Source organism: Hyalella azteca, unplaced genomic scaffold, assembly GCF_000764305.2.
Source record: "Hyalella azteca isolate HAZT.00-mixed unplaced genomic scaffold, Hazt_2.0.2 contig12164, whole genome shotgun sequence".
NCBI classification, from domain to species: domain Eukaryota; kingdom Metazoa; phylum Arthropoda; class Malacostraca; order Amphipoda; family Hyalellidae; genus Hyalella; species Hyalella azteca.
In genome coordinates this window covers 528,863-550,405 of record NW_025942128.1, presented here as the reverse complement: position 1 = coordinate 550,405, position 21,543 = coordinate 528,863, and the positions used below count along the sequence as shown (strand labels likewise).

The following is a 21,543-nucleotide window of genomic DNA, read 5'->3' as shown; positions in this document are numbered from 1 at the left end:
TTCATTGCTTGCAATGAACGCAGACCGCATCGCTCCGTGCACCGCACTAAATATCCTGTGCCGACTCGATAAGACTTAGCTACCTCGTTTGATCATATGTAATTTTTGATGTATAAACATGCGTATAGATGCATGGTTCTTCATTTTCATAAATAAGTTTAAACATTGCTTCAAAGCCGCCTTCATTTAATAAATCGGAATGTCGGAACCAAGCTGTCTTACCAAGCCTCGATTAGGCTACGACCAATTGTAAATTAATTTGTTGACAGTTGACACCAGCAGCTCTGGTAGCATGAATTACGACAGATAAGCGAAGTTAGCGAACGAATAATCAAAATGGCGAACGAATGATCAATGGAATGCCGCTGCTGAACGAATTCAACGCACTTAGCAGGGAGTAATGTAGTAACGGCTTTGATTATCCTATGCTGAAAACTTAAGCAACGAAACTATGCATAGCTATCTCCTCTCGGCGTTCTACAAAAGTTAGAAAATTGGTACTAAACAAAATATGCTCAACAAGCGAGACTACTCTCATGTTCACAGCATCACAGGGTTAAACTTGTAGCTTCATCTTGGTTTGAAGGTTCGAATGTTATTACTACAAAAGCATCTAATACAGAGTGCTGAAATAAGGCAAATCAATATTTTTTTAGTTTAAATTACCACTCAGCACTCGTCAATAAAACTTACACAAGCTAATAGTGCTTGAGGTTGCGATGAACGCCTACCGGCCTATGGTTTAAAGGTTCAACGCTTATACCTGAAGAAATATTCAGCTCAGAAAGTGCGCAGTGATTAAATAAGGCGAAAAAAATCACTTATTTAACCTAAACCGCCATTCCGAACTCTATGGGTTGAATATTGTCCGAGATATAAGCATTGAACATCGGTTCGAGGTAGTTTTGTTGCAGGCAGCCCGGCACCATTGGCGAGTGCTAAATGCTGTTGCCGAGTCCATGGAGGCGATTCAAATTTAGATCTGTTTCAAACGCTTTGGTTCAAGTTTCTAGAATCAATATAATATAAAAGGTTGTGGTACTTTTGATACCAGTGATATATAGTGATATTCTATTACTGCGTCAGCTCCTAATATTACGGAATCACTTCATTCTCCGCCGCATTCGATCAATCCATCGTTCGCCACATGATCTGCACTTCATCGTCTTTAGCGCCTTCAGCTTCCACTGTGACTAACTAGTTCTCCACCCCTAGTGCACTAACTGGTTCTCCGCAACTTGAAGTACGTGTCTCTCTGACCTTTTTTCGTACAGGGCAAGATGATATGCGTTCGTAATCGCGAAAATAACTGTTCTAAATAAATTATTTGTTGTCAGTAGAAATGTCGACTTCCCAACACAAAAATATATGGCAATGATTTGCAACTTTTGACACACGCCAGTCACGCGGCCAGTGTTTCCTTTTCATAGTCTCAGCAGCATATCGCTGGCTGCAAACCGTTAAACTTAACGTGCTCTATGTGGCATGTGCTAATTATTAGCACTTGGAGCCAAATAAAATGTTAAAGCTACTTACTGGCGGCTGACACTATTATTGATACTACGCGATGGAACGGTTGAGAAAAAACTCGAGAGGCCCCGGTTGTAACTACCACAATCTACTGTGCGGAAATTATACGGATACGCGCTATTTAGACGCTAGCGGTGTGGTCGCATAATTTCCAAGCAGTTTAACCAATAGGCTTTAGGTAAAGTTTGTCATATTCACTCGACTTGAAAGCGCTTCACGCCGTTAAATTTACTTAGGTATCCCCCTAGATGGCCAAAGAACGTTGATAATATAACCTTAGCGAAAATTATCACTCACGATGTCCTTTCCAGTTGATCATTTCCAGTCTGTTTTGTAGTCATGGCAGATCCTGGAGTTCAAGCTCCTCTGCATAAGAACGCCAAAGCAACCCGCCCTCGGATAGATAACTTTATTAACTCGAAGAGATTTAAAGAAGTGAACCTACTGAATCTCCTTTATCCCGCGACTACCTCGGCTGGTACGTGATTCTTCATTGACCGTGAATAAATACTTGCATACTTACTTCGTAAAATTCGCTTGTTGGTGAAAATATCCATGGAATTATTTTTCAATGTTCTTCAAATTTCTAATAAGTGTACCTATCTGTTGTGTTATGTAATATAAAAAAGCATTGGATCTCTCTGTTCTGAAATAAAAACTATAAAAACATTTATTTGAGATGAAACTAGTGATAAATTTTGTTCAGATTTGACCCACTGGGCGTTGCCTGGAGGCAACGGTGCTTGGGAGAAATGGACGTTCTCAGAGATAATCAAGCAACAGTTCACTCCTACGAAAGTCGGCACGAATTTTGGACCCACTTGGGCTACCCACTGGTTCAAGGTGGTGTTGACGCTGCCCGAGGCCTGGAAAGGCAAGCAAATCAGATTTCGCTGGGATTCTGGATCTGAAGCAACGCTTTGGAGCTCTGATGGTAGAGTCTTGCAGGTAATGCAAAATATTTGTATTTTAGAGTTGAGAATTAGTAGTTCATTTTTCGGTAGTGATGTTCTACAAGACCTGGAAAGGCAAACGCTTTCTATTCTGAAGCCACGGATAATAATAATTAATATTTGAAGCCACTGTAGCATCGGAGAACTAATTACCTGATGTCTTTGTATTTTAGATGATATGAATACACGCATCTTTCCATTGGGGAGGATATCGCTTTTTCTCACTCTATTACGACTCTATTACATGATGTTAGAATAACTATAAGTTAGGTGCTAATCTAATTTAATGCTAAATTGAAATTCCCTAAGATGAATATCTCTTGATTTTTCTTGTGTGACTTTTAAAAACTTGGATAATATGACTCGAAAATCACTAAGAGAGGAGGTTCTCTTCATTTAGATTATACTACATTCTTTTAATAGGGTTTCTCTTCTGCAAACGGTGACCAATTTCGCACGGACTATGTCATTACGCCGAACTTCGATGGGTCTGAAGAAACGCTTACTTACTACGTCGAAATGGCTTCAAGCAGAATCCTGGGCACCACCAACGGCGATGAGATTGGTGAGCAGCATATTTCTTCGTTCATAAGTAGCGGGTCTGACGAGAAACTAGAGATGCAATATCGTGGGAACGATCATGTCGGTTGCACATGTATACCTACCACGTACATAGTTTTTTTATAAGATCGTTTGTTCCCCATTCATTGCTGATAATTTTTTATGATTGATGCATTAATTCTAAATACGTTTCCCTTTAAATATGGTTATAGCTGCTAAAAAATTTGAAAAAAACTAGTCTGATAACGATTTGTTGAACGATTGAGTTTTTTTAGATTAATGCATACATTTCATGTCATTAGTATAGGTTGGCAGAAATTGGTTTATTTAGCAGGTTTCATTGAAGACTAGAGAATTTGTATTATTGACAATTTTCTTATTAGTTTTTTCAATATATCGAACAATATGTTTCGTTTGCACTTGTAAATCGAAAATCAGATACTACTCCAAAAAATGATGATTTGATTACAAAATAATTAAATTATAATTATAATAATAATTGGATTTGAAATAATTACAAGATCACAAAAATTGGAAGATTATGAAGAATCCGACTCGAGATAGCTGAGGCCCTTAATAGTGTATAGCACTACAGCCATTAACCTTCAAATTATCAGACTTGTCAGAACCTTGAGACCTTTCGTAGTAATTTTTGGTGCTTCAATTCTTTACCATCTTATAATTTTCGTGATTTTGTAATTATTTCGAATCAAATTCTTATTGTTGAGTAATATCATATTTACATAATTTTGTACTTTTGTCGATCTAAATCAATAATGCATTTTGTAACTTCATAATGAATGAGTAATGCCTTCGAAACGTTGCTAACAAATTTCCATCGGTACCCTGATTTTTTATATGCCTGTGCAAACGAAAAATATTGTTCGATATACAGAATAAATACATAAATACCACTAAGAAAATTCCTTGGTCTTCAATGAAACCTGCTTGAGACACAATTCAGTTCAAGACACCTTTTTCAAAATCAATTCACTTGAATGCATTCTTTTCTGAATCCATAAACCATTTTTTTCATAGGATGATTACATTTTTTTGCAGACCCCCCTCCAACCGACAAGACCTTTACGCTCACTAGGGCCGAGGCTGCTGTGTTTGACACGACCGTTTACAAGCTCACTCGAGATTTGGAAGTGCTGCATCAGCTTTCCACGGAGCTAGCCTCAGATACCATCGGCTACATGGCTTTATTCACTGCCAACCAGATGGTCAATCACATCATTGCTGGCAAAGAAAAGTTAGCTTAGATTAATTGTTATGATTGATTTAAAATTTTATCATTTTGTCGACTGCATGTTGGAAAGTTGCGTTAGATCGATGCAAAAAATGATGTGCATTCAGTTTTTAGTCATTGAAGTATAATTTAAATAGAGTTTTCTCTCCTGCGTACTGATTATTTTGTAATTTGATACAATGCTATCGATTACATGAAGTGTTCTCAACGCAGAGAAGCCAGCGATTTGGCCGACTTGTACTTCAGTAAAAGCAACGGCGCTCGAGCGCACAACTTGGCTGCTATAGGAAACTGCCACATCGACTCTGCGTGGCTGTGGACTTACTCGGAGACCAAGAGGAAAGTGGCCCGCTCCTTCTCTTCGCAGCTACAACTCATGGACAAATATCCCGAATTTATTTTCGTGGCTTCTCAGGTGTAAATTTTGGAATTAAATGATCGTTATCTATCATGGACAATTTCAATTTTCATGACACTTAATCTCTTGTTTATGCCTTGTTGGACATAAGTAGATGTGTAAATTCACTGAATGTTCGGGTTATTTATTTTTCATAAATCATGCACGTATCAACCTTGGCTGTTAAATTTTGATTACGACATTTGCTATGCATTTTACACATTCCTAGAGAAATTAATATGGTGTTGATCAAGCCATTTAATTTTGTTCAGGCTCAGCAATGGGCGTGGTGCAAAGAGTTCTATCCGGAGCTCTTCGACCGTATAAAAGTGAGGCTCCTTTTGCTTGAAATATGTTAAGATTGTTTATCATTTATTGTTAGATTATTAAAATTACGAAGCAAGTTGAAAAAAGACACGTGTCGCTCTTTGTGGGTTTATGGTGCCACAGAAGAAAGTAGTTGAGAAATGCTCGAATTGCTCGCTATTAAAGCAACACTAATCCATCTTATAAGCGTTAGTTATTAATATGATAATCAATGGTTTTATATAGGAGGCAATAGTTATCAATAACGTGCATATGTGAATGAAGGAACGCGTGTCGCAAGGCCGCTTCTTGCCGGTGGGAGGAACGTGGGTGGAGATGGACGGCAATATCCCCAGTGGGGAGAGCTTCGTGCGTCAGTTCTTGCACGGCCAAGGCTTCTTTGAGAAGGAACTCGGCGTGCGATGCCGCGAGTTCTGGCTACCTGACACCTTCGGCTACTCCCCACAGATACCAGGGATAATGAGGGTGAGTGACAGAACTTTCGATACTCTGTTAATAATCCTAGAATAGTGAGGGTGAATGCCAGAACTTTCGACCTCTTTCTTAAAAATCGTAGAATAGTGAGAGTGAGTGAAAGAACTTGAAAGAACTTTCGATAACTCTGTTAATAATCCTAGAATAGTGAGGGTGAATGCCAGAACTTTCGACCTCTTTCTTAAAAATCGTAGAATAGTGAGGGTGTGTGAAAGAATTTTCGATAACTCTGTCAATATTCCTAGAATAGTGAGTATGTGTGGAAGAACTTACGATAACTCTGTTAATATTCCTAGAATAGTGAGTATGTGTGAAAGAACTTTCGATAACTCTGTTAATAATCCTAGAATAGTGAGGGTGTGTGAAAAAACTTTCGATAACTCTGTTAACAATCCCATAATAGTGAGAGTTAGTGCAAGGACCTCCAGCTGCTCCCTCACAGATTCCGTGATAATGAGGGTGAGTGAAAGAATTTTCGGCCTCTCTGCCAATATTCTGAAAATAGTGTGGGTTAGTGGAACAACCGTCGGCCATTTCCCCTAACATATTTCGGGTATAGTTATGTGATTTCAACAATTTTTGACTACTCTTTACACCTCTGGGAGATCAGCGGGCGATTCAGTCGGCACTGTAAATATACTGTATATATTTTCTACATTCTAAAGGCTATTTCTCACGCATTCCATTTCATCATTGACAGTTGATCCTAAATCAAGAACGTACTCCACCGAAAAACCCCACCGTTGGTGAGGTTTTTCTTCAATTATGGAGTATCCACCGTATTATTATGAATGAATGAATGAATACTCTTTTGCAGCACGTTGGACTGAACCGTTTCCTGACTCAAAAGATGAGCTGGAGTTTCGTCAATAAATTTCCTCATCACAACTTCACTTGGGAAGGCATTGATGGATCAAAAGTTCTCGCTCATTTCCCTCCTGGCGACTCGTACAGTATGAATTGCAAGTGAGTTTTTACTGGAAATCCTCCAGTAAGATATCCGTAAAATATTAGTATAAAAATACTGGGTTTTTCGATAAACTATCATGAATCTTTTAAAAATAGTTACTCGTCGAATCCTTGAAGTTTTTGCCAGCTCCGAAAAATTTAATTTTACGGAAGGGTTTTCAAATAAATTTTAATACACCATCCATATTTTTTCAGTAAAAGTTGAAAAAAATATTTTCGGTATTAAAATTTTGAAGTTTAAAGCCCGATTTCCGGTTTTAAAACGGAGTATGGTTATTTTTATCTTCATTCCTTATATTCTCATGATTGTTCAAAATATTGTCGCGATTTATAGAGATATGGTACTTCTTCCAAGCTTCGTTACAATTCCCTTACTACCAATTTTCTGCCATTTTATATTTTCTACCACATCTCTTTCCTTATTCTCGCTCAAATTTTCCCCCGTGTACGTCCATCTCCCTCATTGACCCCATCTCTTTCATTTACCCCACCTCCATCATCTACCCTCATCTCCATCATCTACCACCATCTCCATCATCTACCCCCATCACCATCATCTACCCCCATCTCCATCATCTACCCCCATCTCCATCATCTACCATCATCTCCATCATCTACCTACCCCCATCTCCATCATCTTCCATCTCCAACATCTACCCCCATCTCCATCATCTCCATCATCTACCCCCATCTCAATCATTTACCCCCATCTCCACCATCTACCCCCATCTCCAACATCTACCCCCATCTCCATCATCTACCCCTATTCCCCCATTTTCTACCTCCTCCTTCCCACAACCCCAGCGTGAAAGAAGCCCTCCACACGGAGGCCAACCTGCGTGACAAGGGCCGAGCGTCCACGTCGGCCTTCCTCTTCGGCTACGGTGACGGGGGTGGCGGCCCCACCGAAGACATGATCGAGAGGGCGCGGCGCTTGGCCGATGCTGACGGCTGTCCTAGGTAACCCTATTGTCCTACCTGAATTAATAAGAATACGTTTTATTGTACAATTTCATCGCTGTAGAATTATCTTATTAATTAATTATCGTATTGTACAGCAGTGATTTAATGGATATTAGATATTAGAGTATAGTGAAACGTTTTGAGGAACACTTCCTTTGTACCTATTTAGATTCAAATGTTCGATTCATTAGTTCGACGACAATTTTGAGTTGACAATAGCAGCATGCGAAAAACACAAGATTAAGTTAGCTTCCTTGATAAATTCATGCCAGTATGTTTAAAGACGTGAAAGCAGTCTTACTTTGAAGTGTGGTGCCTAGGAAACTTTTTTTCAGATTCGTAGGATAGTTCTCATGGATAATCTTTCGTCTCCACCTTGTTCCACCGTTTAAAAGAATTGGAATATATTGTCTTTTCACTGTGAAAATGCTTGAAGAAATATTTTCTGTTGAAATATTAAACATGCATTGTGTGCTTGTAGGATGCAGATGACAACTCCAGACGCGTTGTTCTCGGCACTGGAGAAGGAGCAACACAACTTCGCCGTGTGGAGAGGAGAGCTGTACCTGGAGCTTCATAACGGCACCTACACTTCACAGGTACCAGTTTTACTTGCACTTGCAACTGAAAGGTGACTGCCAGCAAATTTTCTAATTAATACAATTTTTTGGCATAAAAAGTTAACCCATAATAAAGTTTTGCTAGCCAATTTTTAAATTCCGACCATCTTCGTGTAAAGAGTTTACCCAGATTAAACTTCTGCTAGCCAATTTTAAAGTTCATACAAATTTCTAGCTGGGAAATAGACTTTTAAATTGTCGATGTTCTCTTTCGATCAAGAAAAATCCCCCATTGTTAAAATACAGAAGCTATTTATTTAAGTAGAATACTTTCACATTGACTAACAATGTAATGTTATATGCCTTTCACTGTCCAGGCAGCGATGAAACGCCTGTGTCGGGAGGCCGAGTTTGCGCTGCGCGACGCAGAGTTCTTGCTTTGCATGGCGTCGGCTGGAGGGAAAGGCGGAGACCTGCTCATCAGGCGAGTATATTAATTGTATAATAATTTAAATTGACTAAATTAAAAAGAAAATTTCCCTAATTTATGACGATTCCTGATTTCTTGAGCGATTTTAGGGTATATCCTTGAACCATGGTTATCCTCAGTTATATTTAAAGCAAGAGTTTCGTGTTAGTCAGTGTATGGTTTGCTAAATTTGAATCTACATTTTAAAAATATCGTTGACCTTGAATCCTATTATTGGTTTTAATTTCACAGATCACTCGTAGAACTCGACGCTGCCTGGAAGAAAGTTATGCTAAATCAATTCCACGACGTCCTGCCTGGCTCTGGAATAGAAATGATTTATCCAGAGGCCACGAAGCTCTACCATGAAGCTATAGCAGCTGCTGACACAGTGTGGAAGAGTTCTGCAATTACCGTTCTGGGTGATAAATCCACTTCTGGACGGAGCTTGTGGGATGCGTCCATAGGAAGCTTCTTTCGTAAGCAACGAAATCTTCAAAGATGTTGATCTCAAAGAAGTTTGACATTCATTCACTGTTCTATTTCATCATTAATTAATGATAACGTAGCGATAGCAAACTAATGTGGGGCTCCAGCTCTTGACTAGTTTCCTCTTTCAATTTTCAATGGTATGTACCCTGAATTAAAATAGAACTGAGGAGAAATCTTGCCCTCCCGAGGTTCTTAGGCTTAAACCAGGTGTATATGAAGGCTACAACGGGGGCTGTAGTTCTAACGGTTACGTCGCTTGCTGGATATTTTCATGTTGTTGTAGATTGCTTCACAATGATTACATTTGGCATTTCGTTTTTTATATGTTTTTAGCGCATTTTCTCATTCACGAAAAAATGCACTATTGTGCTCGCCATGTCCGTCCGTCTGTCCGTCTGTCTGTCCGTCCCATTAACCCGTCCGTCTGTCCGTCCGTGACTTCACGTTTTCGTCGACGAGATAATGCGCTCTCTATCACTCACTGCAGTGAGTACTGAGTTTTTCTTACATGTCTCATCTTTTATTGAGTAATTAATTCATTTTTTCTATCCTCACGATTTCTTGTTACTTTTATCACTTACCAAATGAACTATAAGCCAAAACATATAAATAATAAAGGATGAGGATAGCCTTTAGCACAGTTACCTTGCATTTGACATGATTTTTGGAGTATTCTTCAATTATTAGTCGTTGTCGATATAGGCGGTGCTCATGAACTATAACCGAATTCATCCTACAAGTAAATAATAGTATCAATCATTATGAGGGGGCGCATCACGCGATGATTGACATTAGAATAGAATAGAAGTGTCGGCACTGAAGAAATAGGCTCATGGCCTGTTGCTTTTTCTTGAATTTTTCGTAACTTGATTCACAAGGGATCCGGCCTTTGGAACCCGATCTTTCCATAACTGACGATTGATTGAGATAGCTGCTGGACTTATTACCTAGGTCCGTAATTTGCTAGGCATTTTAAGACTGAACATATGCTCCTGCATAGCTTCGTCTAGTCTTATTGCCTGGTCCGTAATTTGCTAGGCATTTTAAGACTGAACATATGCTCCTGCATAGCTTCGTCTAGTCTGTTCTTGAAGGCGTTCATACTCGGAGCGTCAGCGATGCTATCAGGGAGGCTGTATGAAAAGTAGAATACTATGAATTCAATGAGCTGAACGCTTATTAAGTTTTGATATTGATGGTGCATTTCTACTCAAAATGTAACCCTTTTAACCGGTGATTCAGGAAGCGGAGATGCGAGCCAATTGTTGGCATTCAACACCCTGCAGTGGCCAAGGCGGGATGTTGTGACCGTGCCGACCAGTGAAGGAGATCCGAAGGATCTCAACTACGCCTTGGTCGCCGTGCCTGCCTTCGGCTTTGCTGTCATGGAGGCAGCTGCTCCCACTAACCCTGTAACGCTCAGTAAGGGACTAGATTATACAAATATGGGTTTATTAATGCTGTTCAATTACAAGCGTGTCTCTGATTGTTTGACACTTTTTATATTATACAAAAGAAATGAATACATTCGAAGCTTTTTAATCGAGCTCAAGTTATATTGTTTTTACTTCATTCCCTGTGCACCCTCAGGTGAAGTTAACGGGAGTTACATCCTTTCGAACGGCCTTGTCCGGGCTGTCATTTCCAGCCTAGGACAATTGACGAGTCTTGCGGTGGGTGAAGATGTTGACCGCGATGTCTTCATGACGTCAGACGGACAGCAGCTCACGGGCAACAGGATTCTGCTTTACGACGATCAGCCGTTATACTGGGATGCTTGGGACGTCATGGACTATCATCTGGAGACAGAGACTTGCATCAACGACGCCGTAAGTGTCTTGAGTCGAAGTTTCCTTTCGTACCTTCATGCCTAGGAATCGAAATGAATTTAGCTTTATATCTTATGAAGGTAACATAAAATTCAAAGACTCCTGATAGAAGTAGCATGGGAAAATAGTTTATTATTTTTATAAAATCTAAGGTCACCGCGCGTTAATTAAAGAGAGACAAATGAAGATATTTCAGCCTCTTTTATTCAGTGCTCATCCATTAACTCACCTCCCTTACAAGCAGACCGTCTCCACACCGGTGAGCATTAAGGAGCACACCGCACTGCGCTGTACCCTCTCATGGGGCTGCTCCGTGGGACGATCTTCTTCCCTCCTTCAGGAAATTTCCCTATCAGCCGACAGTCCCTACGTAGCATTCAAAACCTCAGTCAACTGGACTGAGAACCGCAAGCTGCTCAAACTTGGCTTCAATACGAGCCTTAAGACGACCTTCGCCACGTACGACACGCAGTTCGGGTCCCTGGCTCGTCCTACGGTTGTTAACACCTCGTGGGACTCGGCGCGATACGAAGTCTGCGGACACAAGTCAGCTATATTAATGAAGCATTTATTATATAATTGAAATAAATACTTAACCTATTAAGCATTTTATATAATTAATTATAAGCATTTTTCCTGGTGGTCTGTTTATAGAAACTGTAGTAGTGTAGTTCTTTGGCAGTACTGTGGCTAGCTTGTCATATGTGTAGCAAGGCTCCACATGTGACATTACCGACCAGTCATGTGTCTGTAAACTAAAGTTGTAATGACTATTACCGATTACTCGGATCCGTCCAAACTTTAATGGTTCTTTGCGATGACGTAATAGTGGGTATTTGACCCCAGAGTTGATTAGAGCATTAAACCATCTAAGTTGATCTTGAATGATCACAAATGTTGCAGGTACGCGGATTTATCAGAGTCCGACTGGGGCTTGGCAGTGCTGAACGACAGCAAGTATGGCTGGAGCGGCCGCGACTCCACCCTGACTCTGACGCTGCTCAAGTCTCCTAAAGCGCCAGACGCAAACTGCGACATGGGCGAGCATTCCTTCGCATACGCTGTCATGCCGCATGCTGGTAAGGGTTGAGCGTCTATTGTATTAATTCAGACTATTGTATTCAGTCAGTCTATTGTATTCAGTCACTTGTATTCAGTCAGTTTATTGTATTCAGTCACTTGTATTCAGTCAGTTTATTGTATTTATTCAGTTTATTGTATTCATTTAGTCTATTGTAGTTAGTCAGTCTATATTATTCATTCAGTCTATTGTATTCATTCAGTCAAAGAAAAATGTGGGCTCTTTTTGAGTAAGGGCTTTTTTATGTGGGCTTTTTTGGAGTAAGTCTAAATAGAATCAATATAGTAGAATCAAAAAATTTATTTTGATATTAATCTAGGCATTCTTTAATGTTTTCTTTCACAGATTTCTAGGCAAGTATTTTTGTTGGTTGGTCACTCAAGCATGCTTGTGTTCTCAGGTCCTCTATTCTCAAGCGACGTGGTGCAGCGCTCCTACGAGTTCAACAATCCTCTGAAGATTATGACTGCCAACAACGTAGCGCCGTCGCCGTAAGTGTTCAGCATATTTTTTTCTCATTGAAACTGAAAATGTCTGTTGCCCCAGGCAACGTTCCAGACATTTTCTCATTTATGGATGGAAAAAATGCACTATTGTGCTCGCCATGTCCGTCTGCCTGTCTGTCCGTCCGTCCGTGACCTCAAGTTTTCGTCGACGAGAAAATGCGCTCTCTGTCACTCACTGCAGTGAGTACTGAGTTATATTTTTTAAATATTGTGTGAACTAAAATTATTGACTTATAATATAAGTTATCGAGTTTTCATTAAGTTATTTTATTCACGTTATATTTATCAAGCTAATTATTCCGCATCTTCCGTGAAGAGAGGAGGGTTCACTCCAAGCTTTGCACTAAATCTGTCTTAAAACAGTGGCAAAACTCGTCAGTATCATCATCAACTCGAAAATTATTAATTAAAAATATTGACTTCTCAAATAAGAAATCGTTTTCATCAACTCCCTTTCCCCCCTTCCCATTATGTGAAGAGAATGGGGAGAACTACTGAGAATAAGGCCTCTGACCCTTGTAATCTCCCGACTAGACTGGTACTGTGTAATGGTTCCGTATGTACACCGTCCCTGCCTTCAAGCTAACACAAACTTGAAGTTTGTATTAGCTCGACAACAAATAATAACAAACCCCGTGTAATAAAAATCAGTAAATCTGGTGGGTAGCGCCTCTATGTCGTGGTGTGCGGTGGTGGGTTAATAATTATCAATAAATCTGGTGGGCAGCGCCTCTATGTCGTGGTGTGCGGTGGTGGGTTAATAATTATCAATAAATCTGGTGGGCAGCGCCTCTATGTCGTGGTGTGCGGTGGTGGGCGCTGGCGTGGTGCTGCACACCGTCAAGCCCGCCCAGGACGGCAGCGGTGACGTCATCCTGCGCGTCTACGAGTCCAGGGGCACGCGCAGCAACGCTCAGTTAGTTCATGTCTTTGATACTCGTATTAAGTTTTATATTTTTGTATAACTTCTATTTCTACACCTTCATGTCTTTGATACTCGTATTAAGTTTATTATTTTTGTTTAATTTCTATCACAGATGGTATTTTCCACGCACTATCATTAGATTGGATAAGAATGAAACTGAAATGTACCGTATTATATATAAACGAGTATTGTCTTGGGTAGAAGTCATTGTCGTGATTTTACGAAAAAAATTGTAAAAAAAAGTAACGATTATATGTGTTGCTTTCGCCATGTCATTTAATTCAATGGAATGTGTTCTTTGTTAATGCTAGTATATTGTTGTTTGTAATGTGCAAGAGCCAACAGCCTCAAGTAACGGTTATTGCAGTTTTAGGTTTAGGCTTTAAAGTGGTAGTAATTATCTAGCTTTGGTGTATGTGTACGATAGACTTCGTTTTTATCTGGAGAAATGATCCTTTATTGATTTCTATGTATGCATTTTAGATAAGAAAATTATTTTTACTTGAACAAGAAACTTCTCATTGAGGTGCTATTGTTGCTTTGCCTCGGGTCCGGTCAAGTCAGGAAGAGCGCGAGCCTCTCCTTAGACCATAGTTATTATTTCATCCCGTATTATTACACACTTATTATTTCATCCCGTATTATTACACGCTTATTAGTTCATCCCGTATTATTACACACTTATTTCATCCCGTATTATTACACACTTATTATTTCATCCAGTAGTTTGTGTGCCGATAGCCGCGGGCCAGATACCAGTTGATGTCCAATGGCTTTAGAGAGTGCCTGGCAGCTGTGTTAGCAGTAGTTTCATTGAATAAATATCTTAAGTGAAGTCCTATCACACTTTTGTTATGTTTTCCTCCTTTACTATCTTAAATGATAATTAAATGATAATGCTACGTTTTCCTCCTTCACAGGCTGCAGTTGATGCTGCCGGTGAAAGGCGTGGTGGAATGCAACGGCATGGAAGACCCTGGCAAAGTTGTTGACTTCGTGGCCAAAGTTGGAGGCGTTTCATTCCTTGTCAAGCTCACTGCTTACGATATTCGTGCCTTTAGAATTAGTTTTTAAGGATCCTCATTTTCCGGTCGTTTATCTCGTTGTTGCTTGGAAATGCAATATCTTCCTAGTTTTATCAGCTGTAATATTTAATCACCGCTATTTAGGTATATACCTAATTTTTGTAAGATTTATAAGCTTAAGATAACAATACTTTCATGTAACGTCTGTCCTATAAAATTTTCTACGTGGAGGACTTCTCGTTCCAGCTCGTCGCCTCGGTTATGAAAATCCAAATAGAAGCGTCTACAATCAAAAATGAATTTTCTACTGTCGAAGAAAACCGTTAGGGTGGTTGACTTGTATAACTTTACAGTGAATTGAAATGTATGTGTTGATATTTTCAATAATATTCTTGAGATATTTTTAAAAGGATTATAGTTACTCTTCAATAAAGTTTTGAACAAGAACCTTTAGTTAATTGAATTTATTTATAGCCTTTTGAATTCGATGTATTCTAACGTCTTTAGACTGTTGCTGATTCTGCAGGCGCAGCCCGGCCCGCGCAGGGAGAAAGGGCTCCATTTAATAATAATATAATAGCGGTTTCAGCGTTTATTAGGCCGTAGGCCTGTCGCCGATTCTCAACATCGCAGAACATTCACAGCATGTTGCGGTCTCTAACTCGCAACTCGCTGCTACAATTCTGCTATGCTTAACCGCGCGGCCTCCTTGCCGATTCTGACCAGAAACTGGCGCACAGAGCTGGGATCAAACCCGCGCCTCTCTGCTCCAATCATGCTACTCGGAACTGTAACCACTGGGTAAAGTAGATGTGTCATTTATGTAAAAATAAGCCGACGTTCAAAGAAAACGTGGCTTGAGGTTTCATTTATAGTCTGGAACAGTTTTATTTCTCAGAGTCGTGAATACGAGACAAATTGTTCCATTTATTTAAATGTAGTTTCGCACTTTTAATTCAAACACTATATAGTGAATGCCTATTCAAAGACCATGAAGAGAAGGTCACAGCTGAGCAATGCGATTTATGAAGTCATGAGTTACATTTGTATTAATTTAAAAGGCGATCTTCATTCAGGTTAGGTGAGGCTCTCGAGGTGTAGAGGTTTCGGCGCGTAGGTTTAGTTAAAATGGGAGATTTCCAGCGTAAAAAAACGAGATTCTAATGCAAGACCATCAATTTGAACTTATTTCGGTTCTCGCCTACAATAAATTGAAAATTATTCCAGACTGAATGAACGTACAAAAATCAGTTTGACATCGATAACTCCAGGTCAATAGTTGATTATCTATAAATTTAATACATATTGCACTTGCTACATCTAAAGTAAAACAACTTAACACTGCGCTGTGTGAAACTAATACATTTAAGCCAATGTGTTTTGTAGTCACCCTTGCCATGTAGCATACGAGCGTAAGTTGTAACTATATCGATTATACGACCCTGGATGCCAAATTTGTTCCATTAACAAGAGTTCGGTATCTGTTTCATTAACAATGGTTCTATATCCGTTCTATCGACATTGATTCAGCATCGTTTAGGGATTTAATCGCCAGCGTTTAGGATATTTCATCAGTTATTTTGGTTCAGCTGCGTATCTATCAGTATTTATTCCACCTTTATAGTTTCAGTATTGGAACCATCGACATTGGTTTAGTATTTGTTCCAATGAAATTGGTTTCGCTTCTGTTCCACCAACTACGGTTCCGAACTATTTAATCGGAATCAGTTTAGCATCGGATACATCAACATTAGGTGATGTATCAATCAATGCTCATTCAGTATTCATCAATATGATTTCTGAAATTTACCCATAAACAATGGTTCAGTGCCCATTCCATCAACAAAGGTTCATTACGGATTCAAAGGACATGGGTTCGGCATTTCTTCCCTCGACATCAAATCAGGAGCATTTTCAGCAACATCAATGCTGGAGCGGTTTCATCAACATCAATGCAGGAACGGTTTCATCAACATCAATGCAGGAACGGTTTCATCAACATCAATGCAGGAACGGTTTCATCAACATCAATGCAGGAACGGTTTCATCAATATCAATGCAGTATCCGTTCTATCGACATCAGTTCCGCACCAATGATTAGATGTATAACCACTCAAATCAATGTAATTTCATGATTTTTGCAAGTTACATGCAAGAAAATCCTGTAAGATTCTGCACCAGATAAATTATACGATGTCCCTGCGCTACCACGTCCAAGGATCGCGAGATATGCAATTGTTCGGCTACTTAAGCCACGCATCAAGGACTGATTAAAACTTTCCATCGCTCGACGCTGTCGGAAAGATGTCTCGCCTTCTTCAGGTTCAGAATGCGAGCTTCTAGACGTCATTGAAAGAACGAAGCTCATTTTATAGCTTCCCTGAAATTTCCATATCTCTGCAAGGTTAGGCGCGCCTAATCAGTAAGCTAATTAAGTGCCTCGCTTTCTCCTAATTTATGCGACACACGCCGTAATTTATGCGAAATTTGATCCTAAAAAACATAATTGTTTGCTTCCGTCTAAGTCGGTCCGCGAAGACTTGGAATTAGCGCTATATGCGCAGTGTTCGGCGCTGTCGAAAATAACACCCGGCGCGTGTTTTAGGAAACGTTTTTTTATACATCGAAGTCGTGTCGTATCTGAAATGCTCATTCATTTGTGATGATTTTAATACAGCATTATTTTACATGGCCCAATTACCTACTGTTACTTCATATGTTCTCTGCTTCGTGGTTTTTCTCTGCTTCGTAGTGTAGCTCAAATCTGAACAACATTTTTCATTTAATTCACATCAGATAAAAGATATTGTTTGGAAAAACGGTTCAGAAGTAATAGGTATGGAATAATTAACCGTCTTCATCTTGAAATAAGGGGGAACATTATGCAACAAAATTTTTTACACTAAATAAACAATTTGACAAACTTCTTGAAAATTTACATAAGTAGGTTGACAAAACAGATTCTTGCTGTATTATTTCAAATACACTCGAAGTAAAACAGTGACAATCTACGAAACGACTACAGTGTGCATGGAAATTCATTAAAATATTTGCCTGTGTATGCAGGCTGAATATTAGTATATGAATATTATTTATTAATATATGAATATCATATTAATATATGAATATATATATGAATATTATCATACTGTGCCTCAATTAACGCAGCAAGCCTCGCACTCGATGGACCGAACAGAATCATACAAGTTTGTGTCTCGATGTTCCTTCGGTAACCTCAGCTTCAATATCTAATCAATTTTAATTAGGTTTTTAGAATTTTCAATTTTTGTGCATAAAAATGTTTTCTTGTATTGAATTGAGTTGTTTTAGTATGGTTACAATATATCCAGAGTTCCTGATTATTTTAATTGAATTAAATTTAGCTTGTAAATAAATAAATTACTTACTAAACATGGTAGGAGGCTATTTTAAGATTTCATGGGAATTACATATTTAAACCACAATACCATTTTTTACAAATACGAGTATTTAACATACAAATTTAATTATTTTGATGCATTTATATACTTTAAATATTGATGAATCTTTTATCCACTCTCAAAATATCCTACTTATAACAAAGTATGTTTTGTAAAATGGGAAATCGAAGCAATTTAAACCAATCTAAGTAAAAATTTTCGGTTATAAAATCTTAGCTGCAATTTATTTCGTAATGTTCCCGCAAAAATGACGTCTAATTGATTTTTTTTACTAAACAAAGCACGAGATAAACATACTGAATAGTTTTAAATGTGCTACATGATTTTCCTTAAAAAAAACGCGCAGGTTAGTTATCCGCAAAATTCTTTTATAGAATATGAGCGGGAACAATGAATATGAGGCTCATAAAAAATTAGTATGTAGCTCGATTCTGCGCAAAAAGGGTGCATCCCATGCTGTAAAAATCATAATTTCCCATAACATTCAAAAGATGAGCTAAAATGCACAGGTTCTATTCTCTCTATTCAAGTGTTTAATATTAATTTTCAATGGCGTATTACATTCATTCATCGCGTCAAATGTAGTAGTATATTAGTTTTCTATGGCGTACAGGTATTACATTCACTCATAGCGTTTAGACTCATTGCTCTCTCACATACGGCCTACATATCATTCTTCACTTAACGCATAATAATGAATTTAAAACCGTTGTTTTGGGAACGGAATTTGTGCATTAAGTGTGGAGGCGTCACTGAGCGAGTGAAGGTCTTGGAAGTAATCCCTGGCTCTGTGCTACGTCTAAATCAGATTTGAATTTTTCTTCTCGCTCTTGGATTAGGTCGGGAGATTTCTGTGAGACTCCTCGGCTAGTGGATTAGGCAATCATTGAGTGAAATTAGACTACTTTCGTTCCTGAGATTGAGAACCAACATGATTGAGTTTGTCATTTAGAGTGACTTCTTAGTTCAAGTCACTGCAGCGACGTTCAAAGTTCGATTAACCGAATTACGAATGTAAGAAATTAATTAGAATTAGACATGTGATATTTTCTTCCATATTTGAATATGCGACATTCTTTTGAGAATAATTATAATTCGGATATATTTGCCAACTATATGTAATTCTATATCATGCAGCAGACACGATCTTCTCACCTAATCTCTCACATGAATCAAATTTCCTTAGGAAACATTCCAGCGTTTATCATTTTCGTATAAAATTCCGCTTCAAAATTTTACGATGAAATTGCAATGGATTTCATTACGTATTGCACTGTAATTACAATGCACTAATGTTCTTGAACCTTGATGATGCCATGAAAAAAATCAACGTGTATAAATGTTTCCCTAAAGTTCCGTGAAAGTGATAAGATGATTCGGATCTTTGTATTAGATTTACTGATGGAAAGTTTTTGAACATTTGGACCAGACAATTTTGTTATACGAGATAAAAATTTCACGTGATATACAAACAATATGATGCAAGAAGATAACATTCAAAAGAAATCAGATCAGATAACGTACTAGAGACTTCAGCTAACCGAATCACCGGAAGTAACCGGGGAAAATTTCGAATAACAACGTAGCGAAACGAACAGCGACCTCAAATATTGAGTACGGTCGTGCGTCAACAAAATACGTTCTATCTACCCAATGAATTTGGCTCAAGCTACACCTTCTATTACAGCATTAACGGATGGAACAAAATGTTATCGAGAAGCCTTTACAACGTATATATAAACTTATTCAATGTACGGAGATAAAATAAGTCATGTCATCGCTTCTCCATCATTAAATTTTGTCATGTCATCGCTTCTCCATCATTCGTTTGGATCAAACACTCCATAAAAATCATTTTATGGAACGTCTGCAGGATTATTATAAACTGCAATTATTTTTTTCACCAACGTTCTTTTGTCGGCACAGGCGCAAGCCTTCATGCACCCTCGCGGAAATTATTTGGAATCTAACCAATAGAATATCTTTTTCGAAGATAATTTCATACCCTGCTGGCTACTAGAAAAGTTTGATATAAATTTAAGCTTATGGCATGATATCCATCTTAAAATTATTAGTTTGCACACATCGTGATAAGCTCTCCTAATATATGCCGATTAATTTCAATAATTTCTCCTAATATATGTTTTTGTTCGTGTTTTCGGAAATCGATATTATTTATGATAATCCTGAGCAGAAAAGATAAGAGATTTTCAGATAATTGACCTTGCGTTCCACGGGCCATTAAAATTTAATAACTTTTCAATGCCACTATTAGATAATCGCAAACCCACATTTCGCTTATTTTTGGTGCGCTTATTAATTGCATATAACGATTTGAATGCCTTCAGATCAGATGTGAACTCATTCCTGGAAAATTCTACGGCTTTTGGTCCAATAATTTCAGTATCTGCTCTAATCTTGAAATGCTGTCATTTCTTTCAAACTAAGTCCAGTAAAGTTAACAGCTTGTCCGATCAAAAACAATAATCTAGTTTATTTAATAGATATTCTGGCAAAAGCATTCACAAAAATAAAAATAATGCTAACTGAATGCATTTATACGTCGATGTTGTCGTAAGCGAAAAGCAGATTCAATCATTTAAAGTTTCACCACCATTACAAGTAAGATTTATTCATCATTAGTATATTTCGCGACTGCATAATCTTCAATGTTTATATTATCATGATAAATGAAATTAAGGACCCAGATGTCCATTATTGGTCTTGAAGACTGTCCAGCATTAATTTCTACTCACCTGAAAATAAAGATTCAAACGTCAGTCACTTCATGCTCTATGCTGTTCTTATTTATAGTGCATTCAACCTTAGCAACTTAAAAAAAAATATAACTCAGTACTCACTGCAGTGAGTGACAGAGAGCGCATTTTCTCTTCGACGAAAACTTGGTCACGGACGGACGGATGGACGGACGGACGGACATGACGAGCATAATAGCGCTTTTTGCATAAATGAGAAAATATGCTAAAAAGAGCATAATAAGATATATTATAAACTAAATAAATGTTTCATTGAATATATAAAATAACTCAATTTAAGCAATAATAACTCAATAATAACTCAATAACTCAATTTATGCAATAAATAAATACAACCATTGATTTGGACTAATGTTATTTCAGGAAACAATTGTTTCCGGCCTTTAGTGTAAGACTGTACGGTACGACGAGCATATCCATTCACTCCCTCAGGGCCACCGCCGGTCCCTCGTTCAGTTCGCTACAAACGCGAGAAGTTCGAGGCTGAGGGCGGACAGCCAGGCAAGGTTAGGTCATTCAGTTGCGGTATCGACCTGGTGAAGGCAGCAGGTGTAGTGCTCTTGAGTCTCGCTCCCGTGCCCTGACCTGGTGCAAGACCGGCGACCTGTGAATTCATGTTCCATTCATGTTTTTACTGCAAGAATGTCTTATAACGTTACAAGCTCTCCTCCGCATTAGCAATCCTCTTTTGTCTTTGGTTTGTCAGTTTTTATTTGTATACTTGAAGCCTAAGATCAATTTCTGATTTTCATCTTGTTGGGGGCTTTTATTGAAAGCTTAAAGCTAGCGACTGGTAGCGACAACAGCTCAGCGCTGAAGCCTCTAGCTGGGCAGCCTCTGCAGCTCAGGCCCTATGTTGGTTCAGCGTCACGTGGATTGCGTCACGTCTTCATAATTTCTTTATTTACCAGCGATATTGCGAACTTAGTTAATTATATAATTGCTTTAATTGGTCTGCTAGCTACTGTAACTCAAATTAGAATGTGACAAAAGAGCCATTCGCAAGGCTGATT

General features: G+C 38.6%; 1 protein-coding gene across 1 annotated transcript; it reads left to right on the top strand.

The window, feature by feature from the left end:
• The first annotated feature begins 1,783 nt into the window (after positions 1-1,783).
• On the top strand, positions 1,784-14,766 carry LOC108680577 (alpha-mannosidase 2C1-like). The gene is made up of 19 exons (XM_018169450.2): positions 1,784-2,008; positions 2,237-2,478; positions 2,907-3,048; positions 4,104-4,299; positions 4,510-4,711; positions 4,966-5,022; positions 5,285-5,485; positions 6,312-6,460; positions 7,268-7,423; positions 7,908-8,025; positions 8,364-8,470; positions 8,708-8,934; positions 10,190-10,369; positions 10,538-10,776; positions 11,021-11,322; positions 11,680-11,855; positions 12,258-12,348; positions 13,151-13,279; positions 14,209-14,766. The coding sequence occupies exons 1-19, from the start codon at positions 1,870-1,872 to the stop codon at positions 14,360-14,362; spliced, it is 3,207 nt and encodes a 1,068-aa protein (XP_018024939.1). The 5' UTR covers positions 1,784-1,869; the 3' UTR covers positions 14,363-14,766.
• The last annotated feature ends 6,777 nt before the right edge of the window (positions 14,767-21,543 follow it).

Coding starts and splice junctions, on each gene's coding strand:
- LOC108680577 (XM_018169450.2), top strand. CDS start 1,870: ATGGCAGATCCTGGAGTTCAAGCTCCTCTGCATAAGAACGCCAAAGCA. Junction 10,370..10,537: donor CACTAACCCTGTAACGCTCA/GTAAGGGACTAG, acceptor GTGCACCCTCAG/GTGAAGTTAACGGGAGTTAC. Junction 13,280..14,208: donor GGCACGCGCAGCAACGCTCA/GTTAGTTCATGT, acceptor CCTCCTTCACAG/GCTGCAGTTGATGCTGCCGG.